The 13317-nt window shown below is 40.6% G+C and overlaps 1 protein-coding gene across 2 annotated transcripts in view; it reads right to left on the bottom strand.

Moving 5' to 3' along the window:
- KIZ (kizuna centrosomal protein) overlaps nt 1-13317 on the bottom strand; it is a 143180-nt gene that overhangs the window by 10280 nt on the left and 119583 nt on the right. For both annotated transcript variants that reach the window (XM_027069473.2, XM_053200309.1), the window contains 2 exons: nt 5520-5624; nt 2547-2643 (listed from right to left, as the gene is read on the bottom strand). In XM_027069473.2, coding sequence (XP_026925274.1) covers nt 2547-2643; nt 5520-5624 — 202 coding nt within the window. The remainder of the gene's footprint in view (nt 1-2546; nt 2644-5519; nt 5625-13317) is intronic.

The raw sequence follows: 13317 nt of genomic DNA, 5'->3' as shown, positions 1-13317 counted from the left end.
AATACAATAAACATCGGATTCTATTACGGCTCATGCACTGAAGCTGCTGCTCGGAAAAACGGAATATGAAAGCACCCGGATCCCACCACCATCACAATGAAATGAGCATGGATAAATGTGCTAAGAGTATCTCTTTGCATCTTTTATAGCTGGTGTGTATTAATCTGTAACGCTTATTAAGAAAGTCATTGCTATGCAAAGCAGCACCCAATCCCTTTCTCTGGCTTTTCAACAGAGTGCACTGTTTAGCCAATAGGACGGACCCTCTGGCCCTCATTCTGCATTCATCACAGGCAACATTTGCACAATGTATCTCTCAAAGGCGGCTGAAAAGAAGGCCTTAATACTCATGTAAACAACTGCAAACCAATTACTTAATGAATCAGGCCCACACATAATGAGGTGCAGACAAAGAGCTATAAATGCATTTTTGCACCCAAGCCGCTGCTTTAAAGTAAAATCCCTCAGCTGTAGTTTGGGCTTAACTAGCACATCATAATTATTGTCTCTAGGACATCAGAAGAAGCCATTTTTTTTTTTTTTTTAGGTCCAGCAGGGTCTTTTTTTTTTTTTTTTTTTTTTTTGAGGTTGCTCATCAGCTCACTGACAAAATAGAGCAAAGAAGAATTTTTAAAAGTGCTACAGCAGCACTGCACTGTTATGTTTATTCTCAAGTACTGGGTTTCGAGACCACTTGTAAAAGCAATAAAGCACGAGGAGTGACTGCAGTAAGTGGGATCCTTAAATGTAAGCCTCTAAGAAATTTCAGTGAATCCAGGCACAAACAGCAAAACCAGAGCTCTCCAAAGCCCAGGGTGGTGTATTAACAACACCAAACCCAGCAAAAGAACTAAACCGTAACAAACAGCACGCCAAACCCACACACTCAATGCCCAGACCTTTTTCATCACTGGATTATTATCAAGTGTCTAGAACCAAATGTTTCTTGAAGACCTTTTTTTTTTTTTTTTCTTAAAGAGGGTTATGAGATTACTCGTGATTTATTTAGAAAATTAATTTCATGCAGGAGCAATAGTAACACAAGGTCCCTGCCTCAAAATGGATGGGGAAGAAAGTTTGAATTTAGTTTAGTGAAATATATACACAAGACATGAAATTACCAGGCCGAGAAAACATTCTTTGGGTCTAGCTGCTTTCTGAATGTATTTTAACATTGCCTGAAGAGTATATACATATAAAGACAAGTTCAAGAAGAATTGGGTTTTTTAATGCCTCTAAAATATAATGGAGATGACCATTTCCAATGATCTTTTAACAACTACAGGATGTGTTAGTGAGCCAGATGGTAACAGTGAGGGCTGACACCTACCTGTAGAACTTACTGTCTTTTAAAATATCCTTTAAAAGACCTAGAACTTGAATTTACAGGATAATCAAAAATATATAACACTTGAACATTCTTCTTGTCCCATAATTCATTTCCTCCCACTTCTTTCAAAACCAAGAATGAAAACCCAGATATTAAACATGTTAATTTTTGGTAACTACATGAGTAGTTTTCTAAAACTGAACTCGTCGGGTTTCTAAAAGCAACAACCTAATTTTAGAAAATCCATCTCATTTTAAGATATTCCAGTCCTAAAAATAGTATAATGTTTTTCAAAATATAAGTGAAAATAGGATTTTTTTTTCATTTAAAAAATACTACATTTCCGGATCAAATCGCTTTATATTATGGGATACTGGATATGATGTTAGAAATGTAAAGTTTGTTTTAAAATTTTGTCAGGGCAAATTAATTCTAATGTAATGTAAGCATCTAAAAGACACCTTTTTAATGAGAAATGTTATTAGAAAAGGAAATTTGTGCAGTTTTAAACAATATGCAGCCAAAGCCTAAAAGGCAGGTATTTCCTCAGACAATTGCTTTGATTCCCATCTATACATTTTTTCCGACCCAATGCCATCGCATGGCTAGTATTTTATGTCGATGACAAATCCAGCACACAACTCACCAACTCACTTACGTTGCTTGAAAAACTTATAAGAGGTGCTGGGGTTCAGCAAATGTTGGATACATCTTGTTCTTTATGGACAATAAGCAAGGAAGTATCAGAAAAGGGAAGAATAATCTTGCCCAAATGCCTGGTGAAAAAGAGGAATACAAAAACAAATACCCAGCAATTGCCAGTATATATATCAGCCGTCTCAGAAAGCAGAAACGGGCCACTTTATTTCTCTTAAGGCCCGATGTTTTCTCTCTGCCCTTTTCCGACACCCTCCATTGTGTGGTCTCTAAGCAGCCCTACTGCGAGCAGCTGTAGACGCTAATTTGTGGTTCACTGAGGTGTCAATTGAGTCTTAAACCAACGAAACAACAGCTGCAAAACAATACTTGGCTCTCTGGTACAAATATTTTCAAAGGTAGACTGGAGTTTCAACTGTTATTTTAGATAAACAAAAACCCAAACCATAACCTTCCCTCAAGTCACACAACAAAATAATATGCAGCCAGAGTTGCATTCATTACGGAGTGACAGTTCTCATCTTGTGACCGCTGTTCAGAAAGGCTTTCACGACTTTACCTTGACAAAGGACTTCCTTCGCTCGATGAAAAACTAGCCTCCGAGGCGATTTTGTTAGTTGTCTTTGTCTTGAGTATACCGCTGCCAATGTTCAAACCTGTGATAAGCACAAACGTGGAGAGTGAGTGCTGGCCGCCACGCAGCAGAGAAATGCACTGAATGAAGAAGCAGCCTCACAATAACTTTGGTGAAACAAACGTCGACGGGGGAAGATGCTGTCCAAGCCACAGAAGGCAAAGGAGCTTCTGAGGCAAGGAACAACATGTTGGCAGAATACTGAAAGGAAGTGTGTGTGCATGTGGGTGGGTGGAGGGGCTTCCTGTGACATGCAGAAGCCACAAAAATGAAAAAACAAAATCATTCAAAGACCTAAATTTTAAATGACCAAGTCACATGTCTGCGCATATGGGTCTCTCCTATGACACTAAATGCTGATAATTTACCTTGTTGTAACACATGGGCAGTGAGAAATCACCAAAATGATGGGTGCTGGGAACCAGGTCTCAGAAATCACTGACATCCCAGGATGACAGATACCCCTCTGCCAAATCCTCTCTCTTCCATCTTGCAGAGAAGAATGAAACTCCACTGAAAGCCATCAAGGCCACTCTTTAATCAGCCTGAAAAGGTTGATGGGGAAGATGACAATCCACATTTTCTCTGGAGCAGGGGAACCAGACCATGCCCATGGTACATCCAGCTTGCAGGGCAACCCTCACCTCATCTCCTGGGTGCCCTTAGATGTCAGCTACCAGTCTGATTCTCAACTGGTGGTCACTGGGGTCATGGACAGAGAGTGCATGGGCATTGCTGGGAAAGGCACTGGCAGAGTTTCTGACCTGTAACCTGCCTGTCTCACAGAACCTCTGCAGCCAAGTGATTCCCTTAATGAGGTGTCCGTGTTTGCCCAAAGAAAGTCCCCCATGCTTAACAAGACAAGGTCTTCTCAGACATGAACATGAAGGCACAAGGTTTAAGTGGCTTGCCTTAAGTGGTCCAGAGACACAGCATAAGACCTATGAGCAGAAGTTAATTGAAACCTGAATTTCTTCAACAGTTAGATGAACTCTTGGGTTCAGGGTCCACAGCGCTATGGCTACCTATAACAACGCTGTGAGGTCTAATACGAGTACGTGGCTTCCATTTCCCTTCACCGTCCCATCCCACTTCCTGCTTTTCTTTGGAGCTCAGAGAAGTCCCTAGGCTCAGAGTAAGCATGAAAGTGAAAAGGTAACCATGACCAAAGGTAAAATAAATACAAGAAGCAATGTCTAACTACAATGACAGCCAGGACCATCAGAAGCACCTCTGTGATCCCAGTGTTAGAAAATATGGAATCTTGCAAAGCATATAGTATAATTAAGGGTAGGTGAGGAAATTGGATCTAGGGCTGCTTGACTTGATACAACCTATCACTTCACTTATGAATAGATTAAGAAATGAATATATTAATTATTACTATCTTAACAGTACCAAACTGTTTAATATACATCCAAGGGACTATAACTTATGTCAAACTTACTTATCCTTTGAACCTGTCCATGGAACTATCATGAATATACTTAGCAGAAACAGACTGTGGAGTCCCCTTCCAAATGTGTGTCTGCTAACAGGCTGTACTGTTCTGAGAGAGACATCACTGTCTTGGGGCCTCATTTGTAAAATAAGGGGTTGGATAAATACTTTCTAAGATCCCTCTGGACTCTAATACTGTGACTCAAATGTGAAGAAGGTGATGAAAAGCACAGCTGCAGGTTCACAGTGCTGTATCTTTCCATCCGGGTAAAGGCCCTGCATTATACAGCAATAGACTGCAAGGTCTCATGTTTGCGGAGTTCAAATAATAACCACCATTCTCCTAAGGGCTTTTCTCTAACAGGCACTGTGCTGGCATTTAACCTGCAAAGACTCACTGAATCCTCAAAATAGCCAAAATAACTGAATTTTACAGTAACTGATTCTAATACTAATATTATCTAGGAAATAGCTCTCCAAAGACAGCTAAGTCTGATACACCGTAAGTATGTCCCTCAAAAGAAAGGTCTGTCTCATGAGACAACTGGGAAACTTGGATATGGACTGGAAACTACATGATATTAAAAAATCACTATTCATTCTGTTAGGTGAAATTATGACACTGTGGTTTATGTGAAAATAAGGTCAATTAAAGTATACTTTAATGCATTTACTTTCACGAAGGGAGCTGAGGTGACTCCAACTAAAAAAAAAAGGTACAATAAGATAAAAACCACTGAAAATAATAAAAATACAATAACACAATATATGAAAACAAAGAAAGTTACAGTTGAAGGAACTACATTTAAGCTTAAAATTTAGCTTTACTGGGATTTGCAGTATTTTTATTTAAAGAACCAACATTCTAAGGAGGGAAGGTAGCCCAGCCTGATGCTCCCACTGATGATTAATAAACTGGGAGGGGGTGCCTGGGTGGCTCAGTCGGTTAAACATTCGACTCTGGAAATCGGCTCATGTCATGATCTCATGGTTCGTGAGTTTTGAGCCCCACATCAGGCTCTGTGCTGACAGTGTGGAGCCTGCTTGGAATTCTCTCTCTCTCCCTGTCTCTGCCCTCCCCTCCTCAAAGTAAATAAATAAACTTAAAAAAAATGAGAGAGAGAGAGAAACTGGGAGATATTGGGAAAAGAAGGAGTTTGGGGTGTTTCCAGTGGTACTTAGTGACAAGTTACTATCATGACATACCAGGTAGAATCCAAGGGACTGTTTGGGCCATTGCCATGCTGGGGGCCTGTACATATCCAGGAGGGAAGACTTCCAAACTGTTGTTCATTAAGAACTGAAAAAGTATTGGCTTATTCTGACCTGATGGCAGCTTATTACAAAGCAAACTCCAGAAACCTTCAGAGGGTGACCACCCTTGCTTGAACCAGGCACTGGCTGCCCTCCTAGGTCCCCTGGATCCTCACTTGGAGCACTGAATATGCCCTTGCTTACCTGACAGTTGTATTACAGAAACATCCGCTTTTTGGAATCTGTCTTCAGTGTGATTTATATTATCCTGAAGGGTAGACTGCTTCAGCAACTGGTAGGCTTTTGTTTCTACAGATTAAAAAGAAAGACACAGATAACTGGAAATTCACATGCAAAAGAATAAATTTGGACCCTTGCCTTACACCATACACAAAAATCAATTCAAAATGGATTACAGACTTAAACATAAGACCTAAGACTATTAAATCCCTGGAAGAAAACATAGCAGAAAACTTTCAGGACATTGGAGTTGGCAATGATTTCTTGGATGACACCAGAAACATAGTCAAGAAAATTAAAAATGGACAAGTGGGACTCTAACAAACAAAACTTTTGCATGTCAAAGGAAAAAATGAACAGAGTGAAAAGGCAACCTATAGAATGGGAGAACATAATTGAAGTAATATATTTGATAAGTGATTAATATCCAGAATATATACGGAACTTCTACAACTTGGCAACAACAACAACGCAACAATGACAACAACAACAACAACACAAATGACCCGGTGAAAATGTAGGGAAAGAACTTGAACAGACATTTCTCCAAAGAAGGTATACAAAAAGCCAAGAAAAGATGCTCAAAAATCACTAATCATTAGGGAAATGGAAACCAAAACCACAATGAGGTAATCAGGTCTGACCCATCAGGATGGCTATTATCAAAAGAACAGAAAATAACAAGCATTGGCAAGGATGCAGAGATGTTGGAATCCTGTGCACTACTGTTGGGACTGCAAAATGGTGCCACTATCATGGAAAACAGTGTAGAGGTTCCTCAACAAATTATAAATAGAACTACCATATGATTCAGCAATCCTACTTCTGAGTATATATCCAAAGGAATTGAAAGCAGGATGTGGAAGAGATACTGGCACATCTGTGTTCACTGCAGCATTATTCATAATAGCCAAGAAGTAGAAGGAGCCCAAACATTCATCAACAGATGATACACAAATGTAGCATACACCTACAGTTGAATATTAAGCAGCCTTTAAAAAGAAGGAAATCCTGACACCTGCTACAACATAGATGAACCTTGAGGGTATTACGTTAAGTGAAATAAGCAGTCACCAGGAGACAAATACCATATGATTCTGCTCATATGAAGTATTGAAAGGAGTCAAAATGATAAAAACAGAAAGTGGAAAGGCAGTCACTGAGGGCAGGGGTGAAGGGGAAATCAGTGTTTAGTGGGTAGAGTATTTCAGTTTTGCAAGATGAAAAAGCTCCAGAGATCTGCTGCACAACAATGCGAATGTATTCAACACTATTGAACTGTACACTTAAAAATGGTTAAGATGGTAAACTTCATGTTATGCATTTTTATTCACAGTTAAGAAAAAAAAAGGAGAATGACCAAACATCGCAATTGGTCCATGACAATTCAAGTTTGTGCCTGTTGTCCCAGTATAACTATTAATAGAATCCCCTTTTGTTACAAAATGTTTCCTTATTTCGATGGTGACTTATGTGGTCACCCAAACCAAACACAGTGTGTTGGCATAGTCTGGCTACTGACTCAAGAAAAAAAAAAAAAAACAACTGTAAGGAAGAGTAGAACACTGATGGGATAGTTGATGATACTGATACATTATCATTAACTGTTTTAATTGTGGGGAAAAAAGACACGTAAATACAGAAAATTCTACTGCCCAGAAAGAAGTTTCTTAAATTCCTCCTGTGATGATACTTTCAAATGCATGCAGATTATTTTCTTGAACTGTCACTTTTTAGAAATTCTGAAGACAAACAAAAAACAATTTAGTTGAACCCAGGTTTTAAAACTCGAAGATAAGTTGTATGAGTTTATCTGAAGTGGCCAAATTCCAGCCATTATTTTGAGTTGGTCTGTGGGTAGTCTCAACATCATAGTAAAATGGTTTCTCTCCTCTTTGGGCCTTGCAGAAGCCACTAGAGGAATGAATCTCAAGAGACAGAACTGATTTCCTTGGTTTCCTGGTCCCTCCAGAGCACTCCTCACCCTGGAGTGAAGGGGAACCAGAGGAGAGGCTGGGTGGGGATAGGAAAGTCAGGAAGACTAGCTGCCACAGGATGAGCTCCGAGGCCCGCAGCTGAGAAAATCGAATCTGGGCTCATCGTGCGGACAGAGTGTTTGCAGGGAGCAAAGCCAGGCACCCCTGAGGGATCAGCAGCAGCACAGACCTGGCTCAGGTCCACTTGACTGAGGTTCCCACAGGGCTTCTCATCGTGTCTGCTGTGAGTTAATGTGGGGACGACTGTTGGGAACAACGACAAATAAAAAGAACCTGAGTGACACAACCTTCTGTATCCCCTCAAGTCTCAAGGATACCTGAATGAAACTGATAGCACAAACATAACAAAACAACATCCATGGCTGTACCTTCAACGTGGCCACAAAATAAAAGGATTCCTGCTGTCAGCACTGGGGGCTGGCAATCAGCTGCATCCCTGTGTTTGCTGGCTCCATTTAAGAACTTAACCATGAGGCCCTTCTTACTGGATTAAAACTACCATCACACTGAAGAAGAAGAATATAACTTCTCTTGCCCTACTGAGAATCAATCAAGATAAAAATAAGTATTGAAAATGAGCATCATATTTTGGAATGTTAAATGATATATAATTAAAAATATGTACAGATCAAGGACTCTTAACTCTGAAAATAACAAATTCTAAGGCAACATTTTTTTTTAACACTGCTGGATTGTGAACACACTGGAACCAGATTTAGTACAGAAAACACCAGAGGCAGTGGATGCAGAATGGGAAAGTATTGTTTTGTGTGATGCGTGTGTGTGTGTGTGTGTGTGTGTGTGTGTGTGTGTGTGCATGCATGCGCGTGCGAGCTGCCCTGGGACAGAAAGTGTTTCTTGCTATAGGTTAGTCTCATTGTCCTAGGATGGCTTCAATAGGATGGCATCATAATACTCTCTAATTAAAATCATCACGTCCATATTACTCCAGACTTGTAAGGTTATTTTGGAAGAGGGGAGGTATTAATAAAATCAAAGACAGAGCATCTGGATTCTAAGTAGGTAAAGAATCATTGTAAAGGAGGTGAAAATGCACAGTTTTGTTTTTACTATATAAAAACTTTCCAGCCTTTAGGATATGAGTCCAGAGCATAATGACCATATGCTATTTCTGCATTCAATTACATTTATTTGGTCAAGGAAGAGATAGCAAAGCCAGACATTTAACAACAACAACAGAACACAAAGATTTTGTTTCCTGGCATCTGGAAACTTGAAGTGGGGTTTTCTCTCAGCTGCTGTTTTAAGTGAATCATTTCACCCCAATGAGCTGGCTCTCCTGCTCCTCAGAAACCAGGAAAATGTGTACCTTTTATTTTCAGCTTGAAAAATGGCAAGCCAGTAGTTGAGAGGTAATTTCAGATTTGGGGGGATTAAATGTGTGGTCCAAATATTAGTGCTGATATTGTTACTGGTCTGAGTCTAGCAAGGGAGAAATGTAAAGTGAGTTCATGCTTAGCAGTAAGGGGCCATTTTACTACTCTGGAAAGATAAACCATTTCCACGTTCTGTGTACTTTCTATTCTGGTTTCCTTCCCTTCTTCTTTTTAAAAATTGGGGTGTAGTTGGCATACAACATTATGTTAGTTTCAGGTGTACCACTTAATGATCTGATAGTGTATATATTGTAAAATGATTATCACAATAAGTCCAGTTACCGTCCATCACCTTACACAGTTACACTTTGTTTTTTCTTGTGATGAGGACTTTTAAGATCTACCTTCCCTTCCTTCTTGAGGGACTTGGGCTCTGTAACTGGGCTCTGGCCTTTCCCTTCAAGGTTGCCCCGAGTGTGCTTTCAACTTTACAACAGTTTTGGAGGGAGATAGCTCATCTCTCCTGTTCTTTTCAAGCAGAACCCAACCCCCTTCCCAAACACAAATCCTTGTTGGTATTTGATCCTTAAACCTCCTGTGGCCCTTCTCTGAGCAGGGTCATCGAAGCCCGCCTGGAAAACTTTTATCTTGGATGTAGCTGCCCTGAACTGAGTGATAGAGGGAGGGTTGGCAAAATCAAGCTGGGGACTGCTGGGCACATCGCCTGCCCCATCCCCATGTGTGATTCTTCCAATGGTTTCATGGCAAAGTGAAGCTTAAAAGGTAAAAGGATTAAATGCATTCACTTGGAGGAATAAACACCAGAGACACCAAAACAGCTGGAGGCATTGGAGCAGCCAGGCGCGTGCTGCTGGCTATGAGGAAGTCTGTGTTGGGGATCAGACACTCAGAGCTGGGAGTCACTCTCCCATGGCATGTTCACATCCTTATTTTAGCCATTAGAGCTGCAACAAACAACATATGAAGGGCTGGGAGTGGACTCGAAGGCAATTTGCTGAAAAAAATAATCAGGGGAGGTTGAAGCCTACAGAGCCTGTAAAGAAAGAGGGGAAGAAGGGTTCAAGTCCATAGATACTGCATACAGACTGGACAGGGTGGGACCATAAATGCAGACACTTACTGAGGCCGAGCATGTACCATACAGAAGTAACTCTGGCGTAGTGGGAACAGTGGGCAGGGGAGCCCTGTAGCAGGGCTGGAGCCCTATCCACAGGGGACAGCTATTCTCTGGTGACAGCCAATTGCTGCCAGTTGGGAGAGTGGGCCAGACTTCTTGCCAGACTTCTGGCAAAATTAAAAAAAAAAATGTTTTTAATGTTTACTCATTTTTGAGAGACAGAGAGAGACAGAGAGTGAGTGGGTGGTGGAGGGGCAAAGAGAGAGAGAGACAGAGAGAGAGAGATAGAGAGAGAGAGAGAGAGAGAGAGAGAGAGAGAGAGAGAGAGAGAATGAATCTGAAGCAGGCTCCAGGCTCTGAGCTGTCAGCACAGAGCCTCACTTGGGGCTCAAACCCATGAACCACAAGATCGTGACCTGAGCTGAAGTCAGACGCTCAACTGACTGAGCCACCCAGGCGTCCCTGGACTTGTCTTTTTAAAAAAATAAAACACTGCACGTGTCAAACAGAGAATACCTGTAACCTCAAAACTGAAAGGCAGTGAGCAATTTTTTCTTCACTGTGTAAGCACAAGAACCCTTAGAGAAAAACTTCAGCCAAGGGATACAAGTTTGATGTTAGGAAAAGCTTTTTTAGCTGAAAGTTGATTGGAACATATTATCAAGGGGGGCTGCAACAGCTGTATGGAGATTTTTAATGAGCCATCTTTGGAGGCAAGACTCTAGTTTTTGCTAGGGGTGCTCCAACAATTCAGACATCCTCTTGGAGTGGTTTAGAAGGTGAGTATATCAACTTTATAAAGCAAAAGAGCAAAAGTTACTGGCATGAGGTTTGTGGCAACTAAGGCCCAGGCATTCCTGGAAGGAAGGGAAATAAAGGATCAGGCTGTTAAAAGTTGCACTGTGTTGCCCAGCAAATTCATAGCTACTTAATGAATGAATGAAAAACAAAGAACGAAAAGTAACAAATGTAGAGGTTCGAGTTAGCTGGCTTAAACAAGGTAGGGGCAAAGTTCATATGGTTCCAAGGGATAAGACTTTAGTTTTCCCAACTGCAAGTAAACTTTAAATCTGCAAATTGGAGGCCTGGGTGGCCCCTTAAGTCTTCACTTTCCAGCCTGTGACTTAGAACTCCAGAAAAATGTTTCTTCCCATTGGTAATGTCAGACTCTCAGGAAATTATTGAGTAGTGCAAACAGTTTGATAAAACAAATGTTTCTAAAGAATAGATTCGGGGGCGCCTGGGTGGCGCAGTCGGTTAAGCGTCCGACTTCAGCCAGGTCACGATCTCGCGGTCCGTGAGTTCGAGCCCCGCGTCAGGCTCTGGGCTGATGGCTCAGAGCCTGGAGCCTATTTCCGATTCTGTGTCTCCCTCTTTCTCTGCCCCTCCCCCGTTCATGCTCTGTCTCTCTCTGTCTCAAAAATAAATAAACGTTGAAAACAAAAATTAAAAAAAAAAAAAAGAATAGATTCGAATGTTCTGGTGTACACAGAAACAAATACACATGTGTCCTCAAGCCTTCCTTTCTGGGTCTCTCAGTCAAGCATCCATTGTATACTCAAATCTGAGTCAAGATTTAGTTTAAAAAGTAGAAAATAGTGGAGGTTTAAAACATAAAACATGGCAAGAGGTCCCGGGGGGGTTAATATCTATCCTTGGTGATTAATTCCAGAGCAGTGACACAAGATAAATATATTTTTTCCTACTTTGTTACTTAGCTGGCCAAACCCAATCATGTCTTCCTGCAAAGTGGTGAGGGATCACTGAGACTGTGTTTTTCTTTTGACATGCATTTTGTGTCTAGAAAATGGAACAGCAAGGGAAAGAAAGAGAAAACATGCTGAATAAAGGGAGGTAGGAGATGATATTGGTGAGAAAAGGAGAAAGAAAAAGCTTCAACTTCTTATCGGTCGTTCTCTTTTATATGCAAATGTACACCTGCTAAAATACTTCTAAATCTACAAATAAAAAGAAAATATCTGATGAACAAGTGCTTTTAACAACCCGTTACAAGAGCCAGATAAATGTGGGGTTCACCAGCCTCGAAGGGGTGTCTCCGAGGCAGAGAGTCTGCCCAGGGCTTTCGCAGAAATCCCCCATGAAGAAAGGGAAGAGCTGGGCCCGGAAAAGGAATAACAAAGAGGAATGCAAACAATACTATCACTCCGGCTAGAAAAAAACGACCTTGAACTGACAAGAACTGGGCATCTTCGAGTACAGAAGGATAATTACTATTCCCATCTGAAGTGTGCAGTAATTTTAAAATGAAATTTGAAAAGTACTTTCCATCTGCTGAGTTTCCCACTGCTATTACTCACATATTCCTACACCCATGCAATTTTCCCCCCACCCTGTGCTAGATATGTGGCTGATGCAGCAAACCCAGTCATCTTTGCAAAAGAAAATAAAAATTGGGGGATGCATTTCTAAAATTAATTCTGAAGATAAAGATTATCGCTTAAAATTCAGAACTATTCGTCTAAGTGTAATCTGCTCAAATGAAAATGAGAGACTATGAGGATATGGGTGCTTCCATGATCTGAAAATACAGAATACTCATTATATTTAGGATTTTTAAAGTTAAAGGCCGTAAGTCTATGTGAAGGTGAGACATACAAGGTTGGATCCATAACTACAATCGCTTTTCATGTCCAGATTTTCTGCCATTAACCTCACTCCATCAGTTGTCCTGGGCTGGTAAACCATCGCCAGGGAGAAGGCTGATGCATACAGACGAGAAGAAACGCTGGATTCAGCTGACTTGCCTGGAGCTGCTTCAGAAAATAAGTATTTACATCACATTCTTAAATTCTATGGAGCAATTCAACAATTACACCTGAAAATAAATGGCAGGCTTGAAACTGCCCTTTAATGAATGTTCCAAAACCGAACTGAAACACTTCTGCTGGTATTACTTCCCATGTAAACTTACAGCTCTAGTGCCTGCCACTTAACACTGCTCAGTCCTGGGAGGTAAGTTTTCAACTCTGAAAGTCATAGAAGCTTTAACTTTTCAAAGATGGCACAATCTGATGAGGAAGCTGTATTTTATTGGCACTATTTGTTTTTCAAAACAATATTTTTAGTGGCTTTGCAGGCAATGATTTATATGAGAAGAATCAGAAATAAAGACAGTAATATTATTATTTCATCATTTATAGTAGAACCAAGAATAATTGCTGTATAAAGATGAGCTGGATGCTAGAAACATAAAATACACAGAAAACCCCTCCTCATCCAGTGTAGTGAGTTGAAAAGTATCTCTCCTCAAATTTATGTCCACCCAGAAC

The sequence above is a fragment of the Acinonyx jubatus genome, chromosome A3, assembly GCF_027475565.1.
Source record: "Acinonyx jubatus isolate Ajub_Pintada_27869175 chromosome A3, VMU_Ajub_asm_v1.0, whole genome shotgun sequence".
In the NCBI taxonomy this organism is placed as follows: domain Eukaryota; kingdom Metazoa; phylum Chordata; class Mammalia; order Carnivora; family Felidae; genus Acinonyx; species Acinonyx jubatus.
Note: the sequence above shows the minus strand (reverse complement) of the source record. Positions and strands in the feature narration are given on the sequence as shown.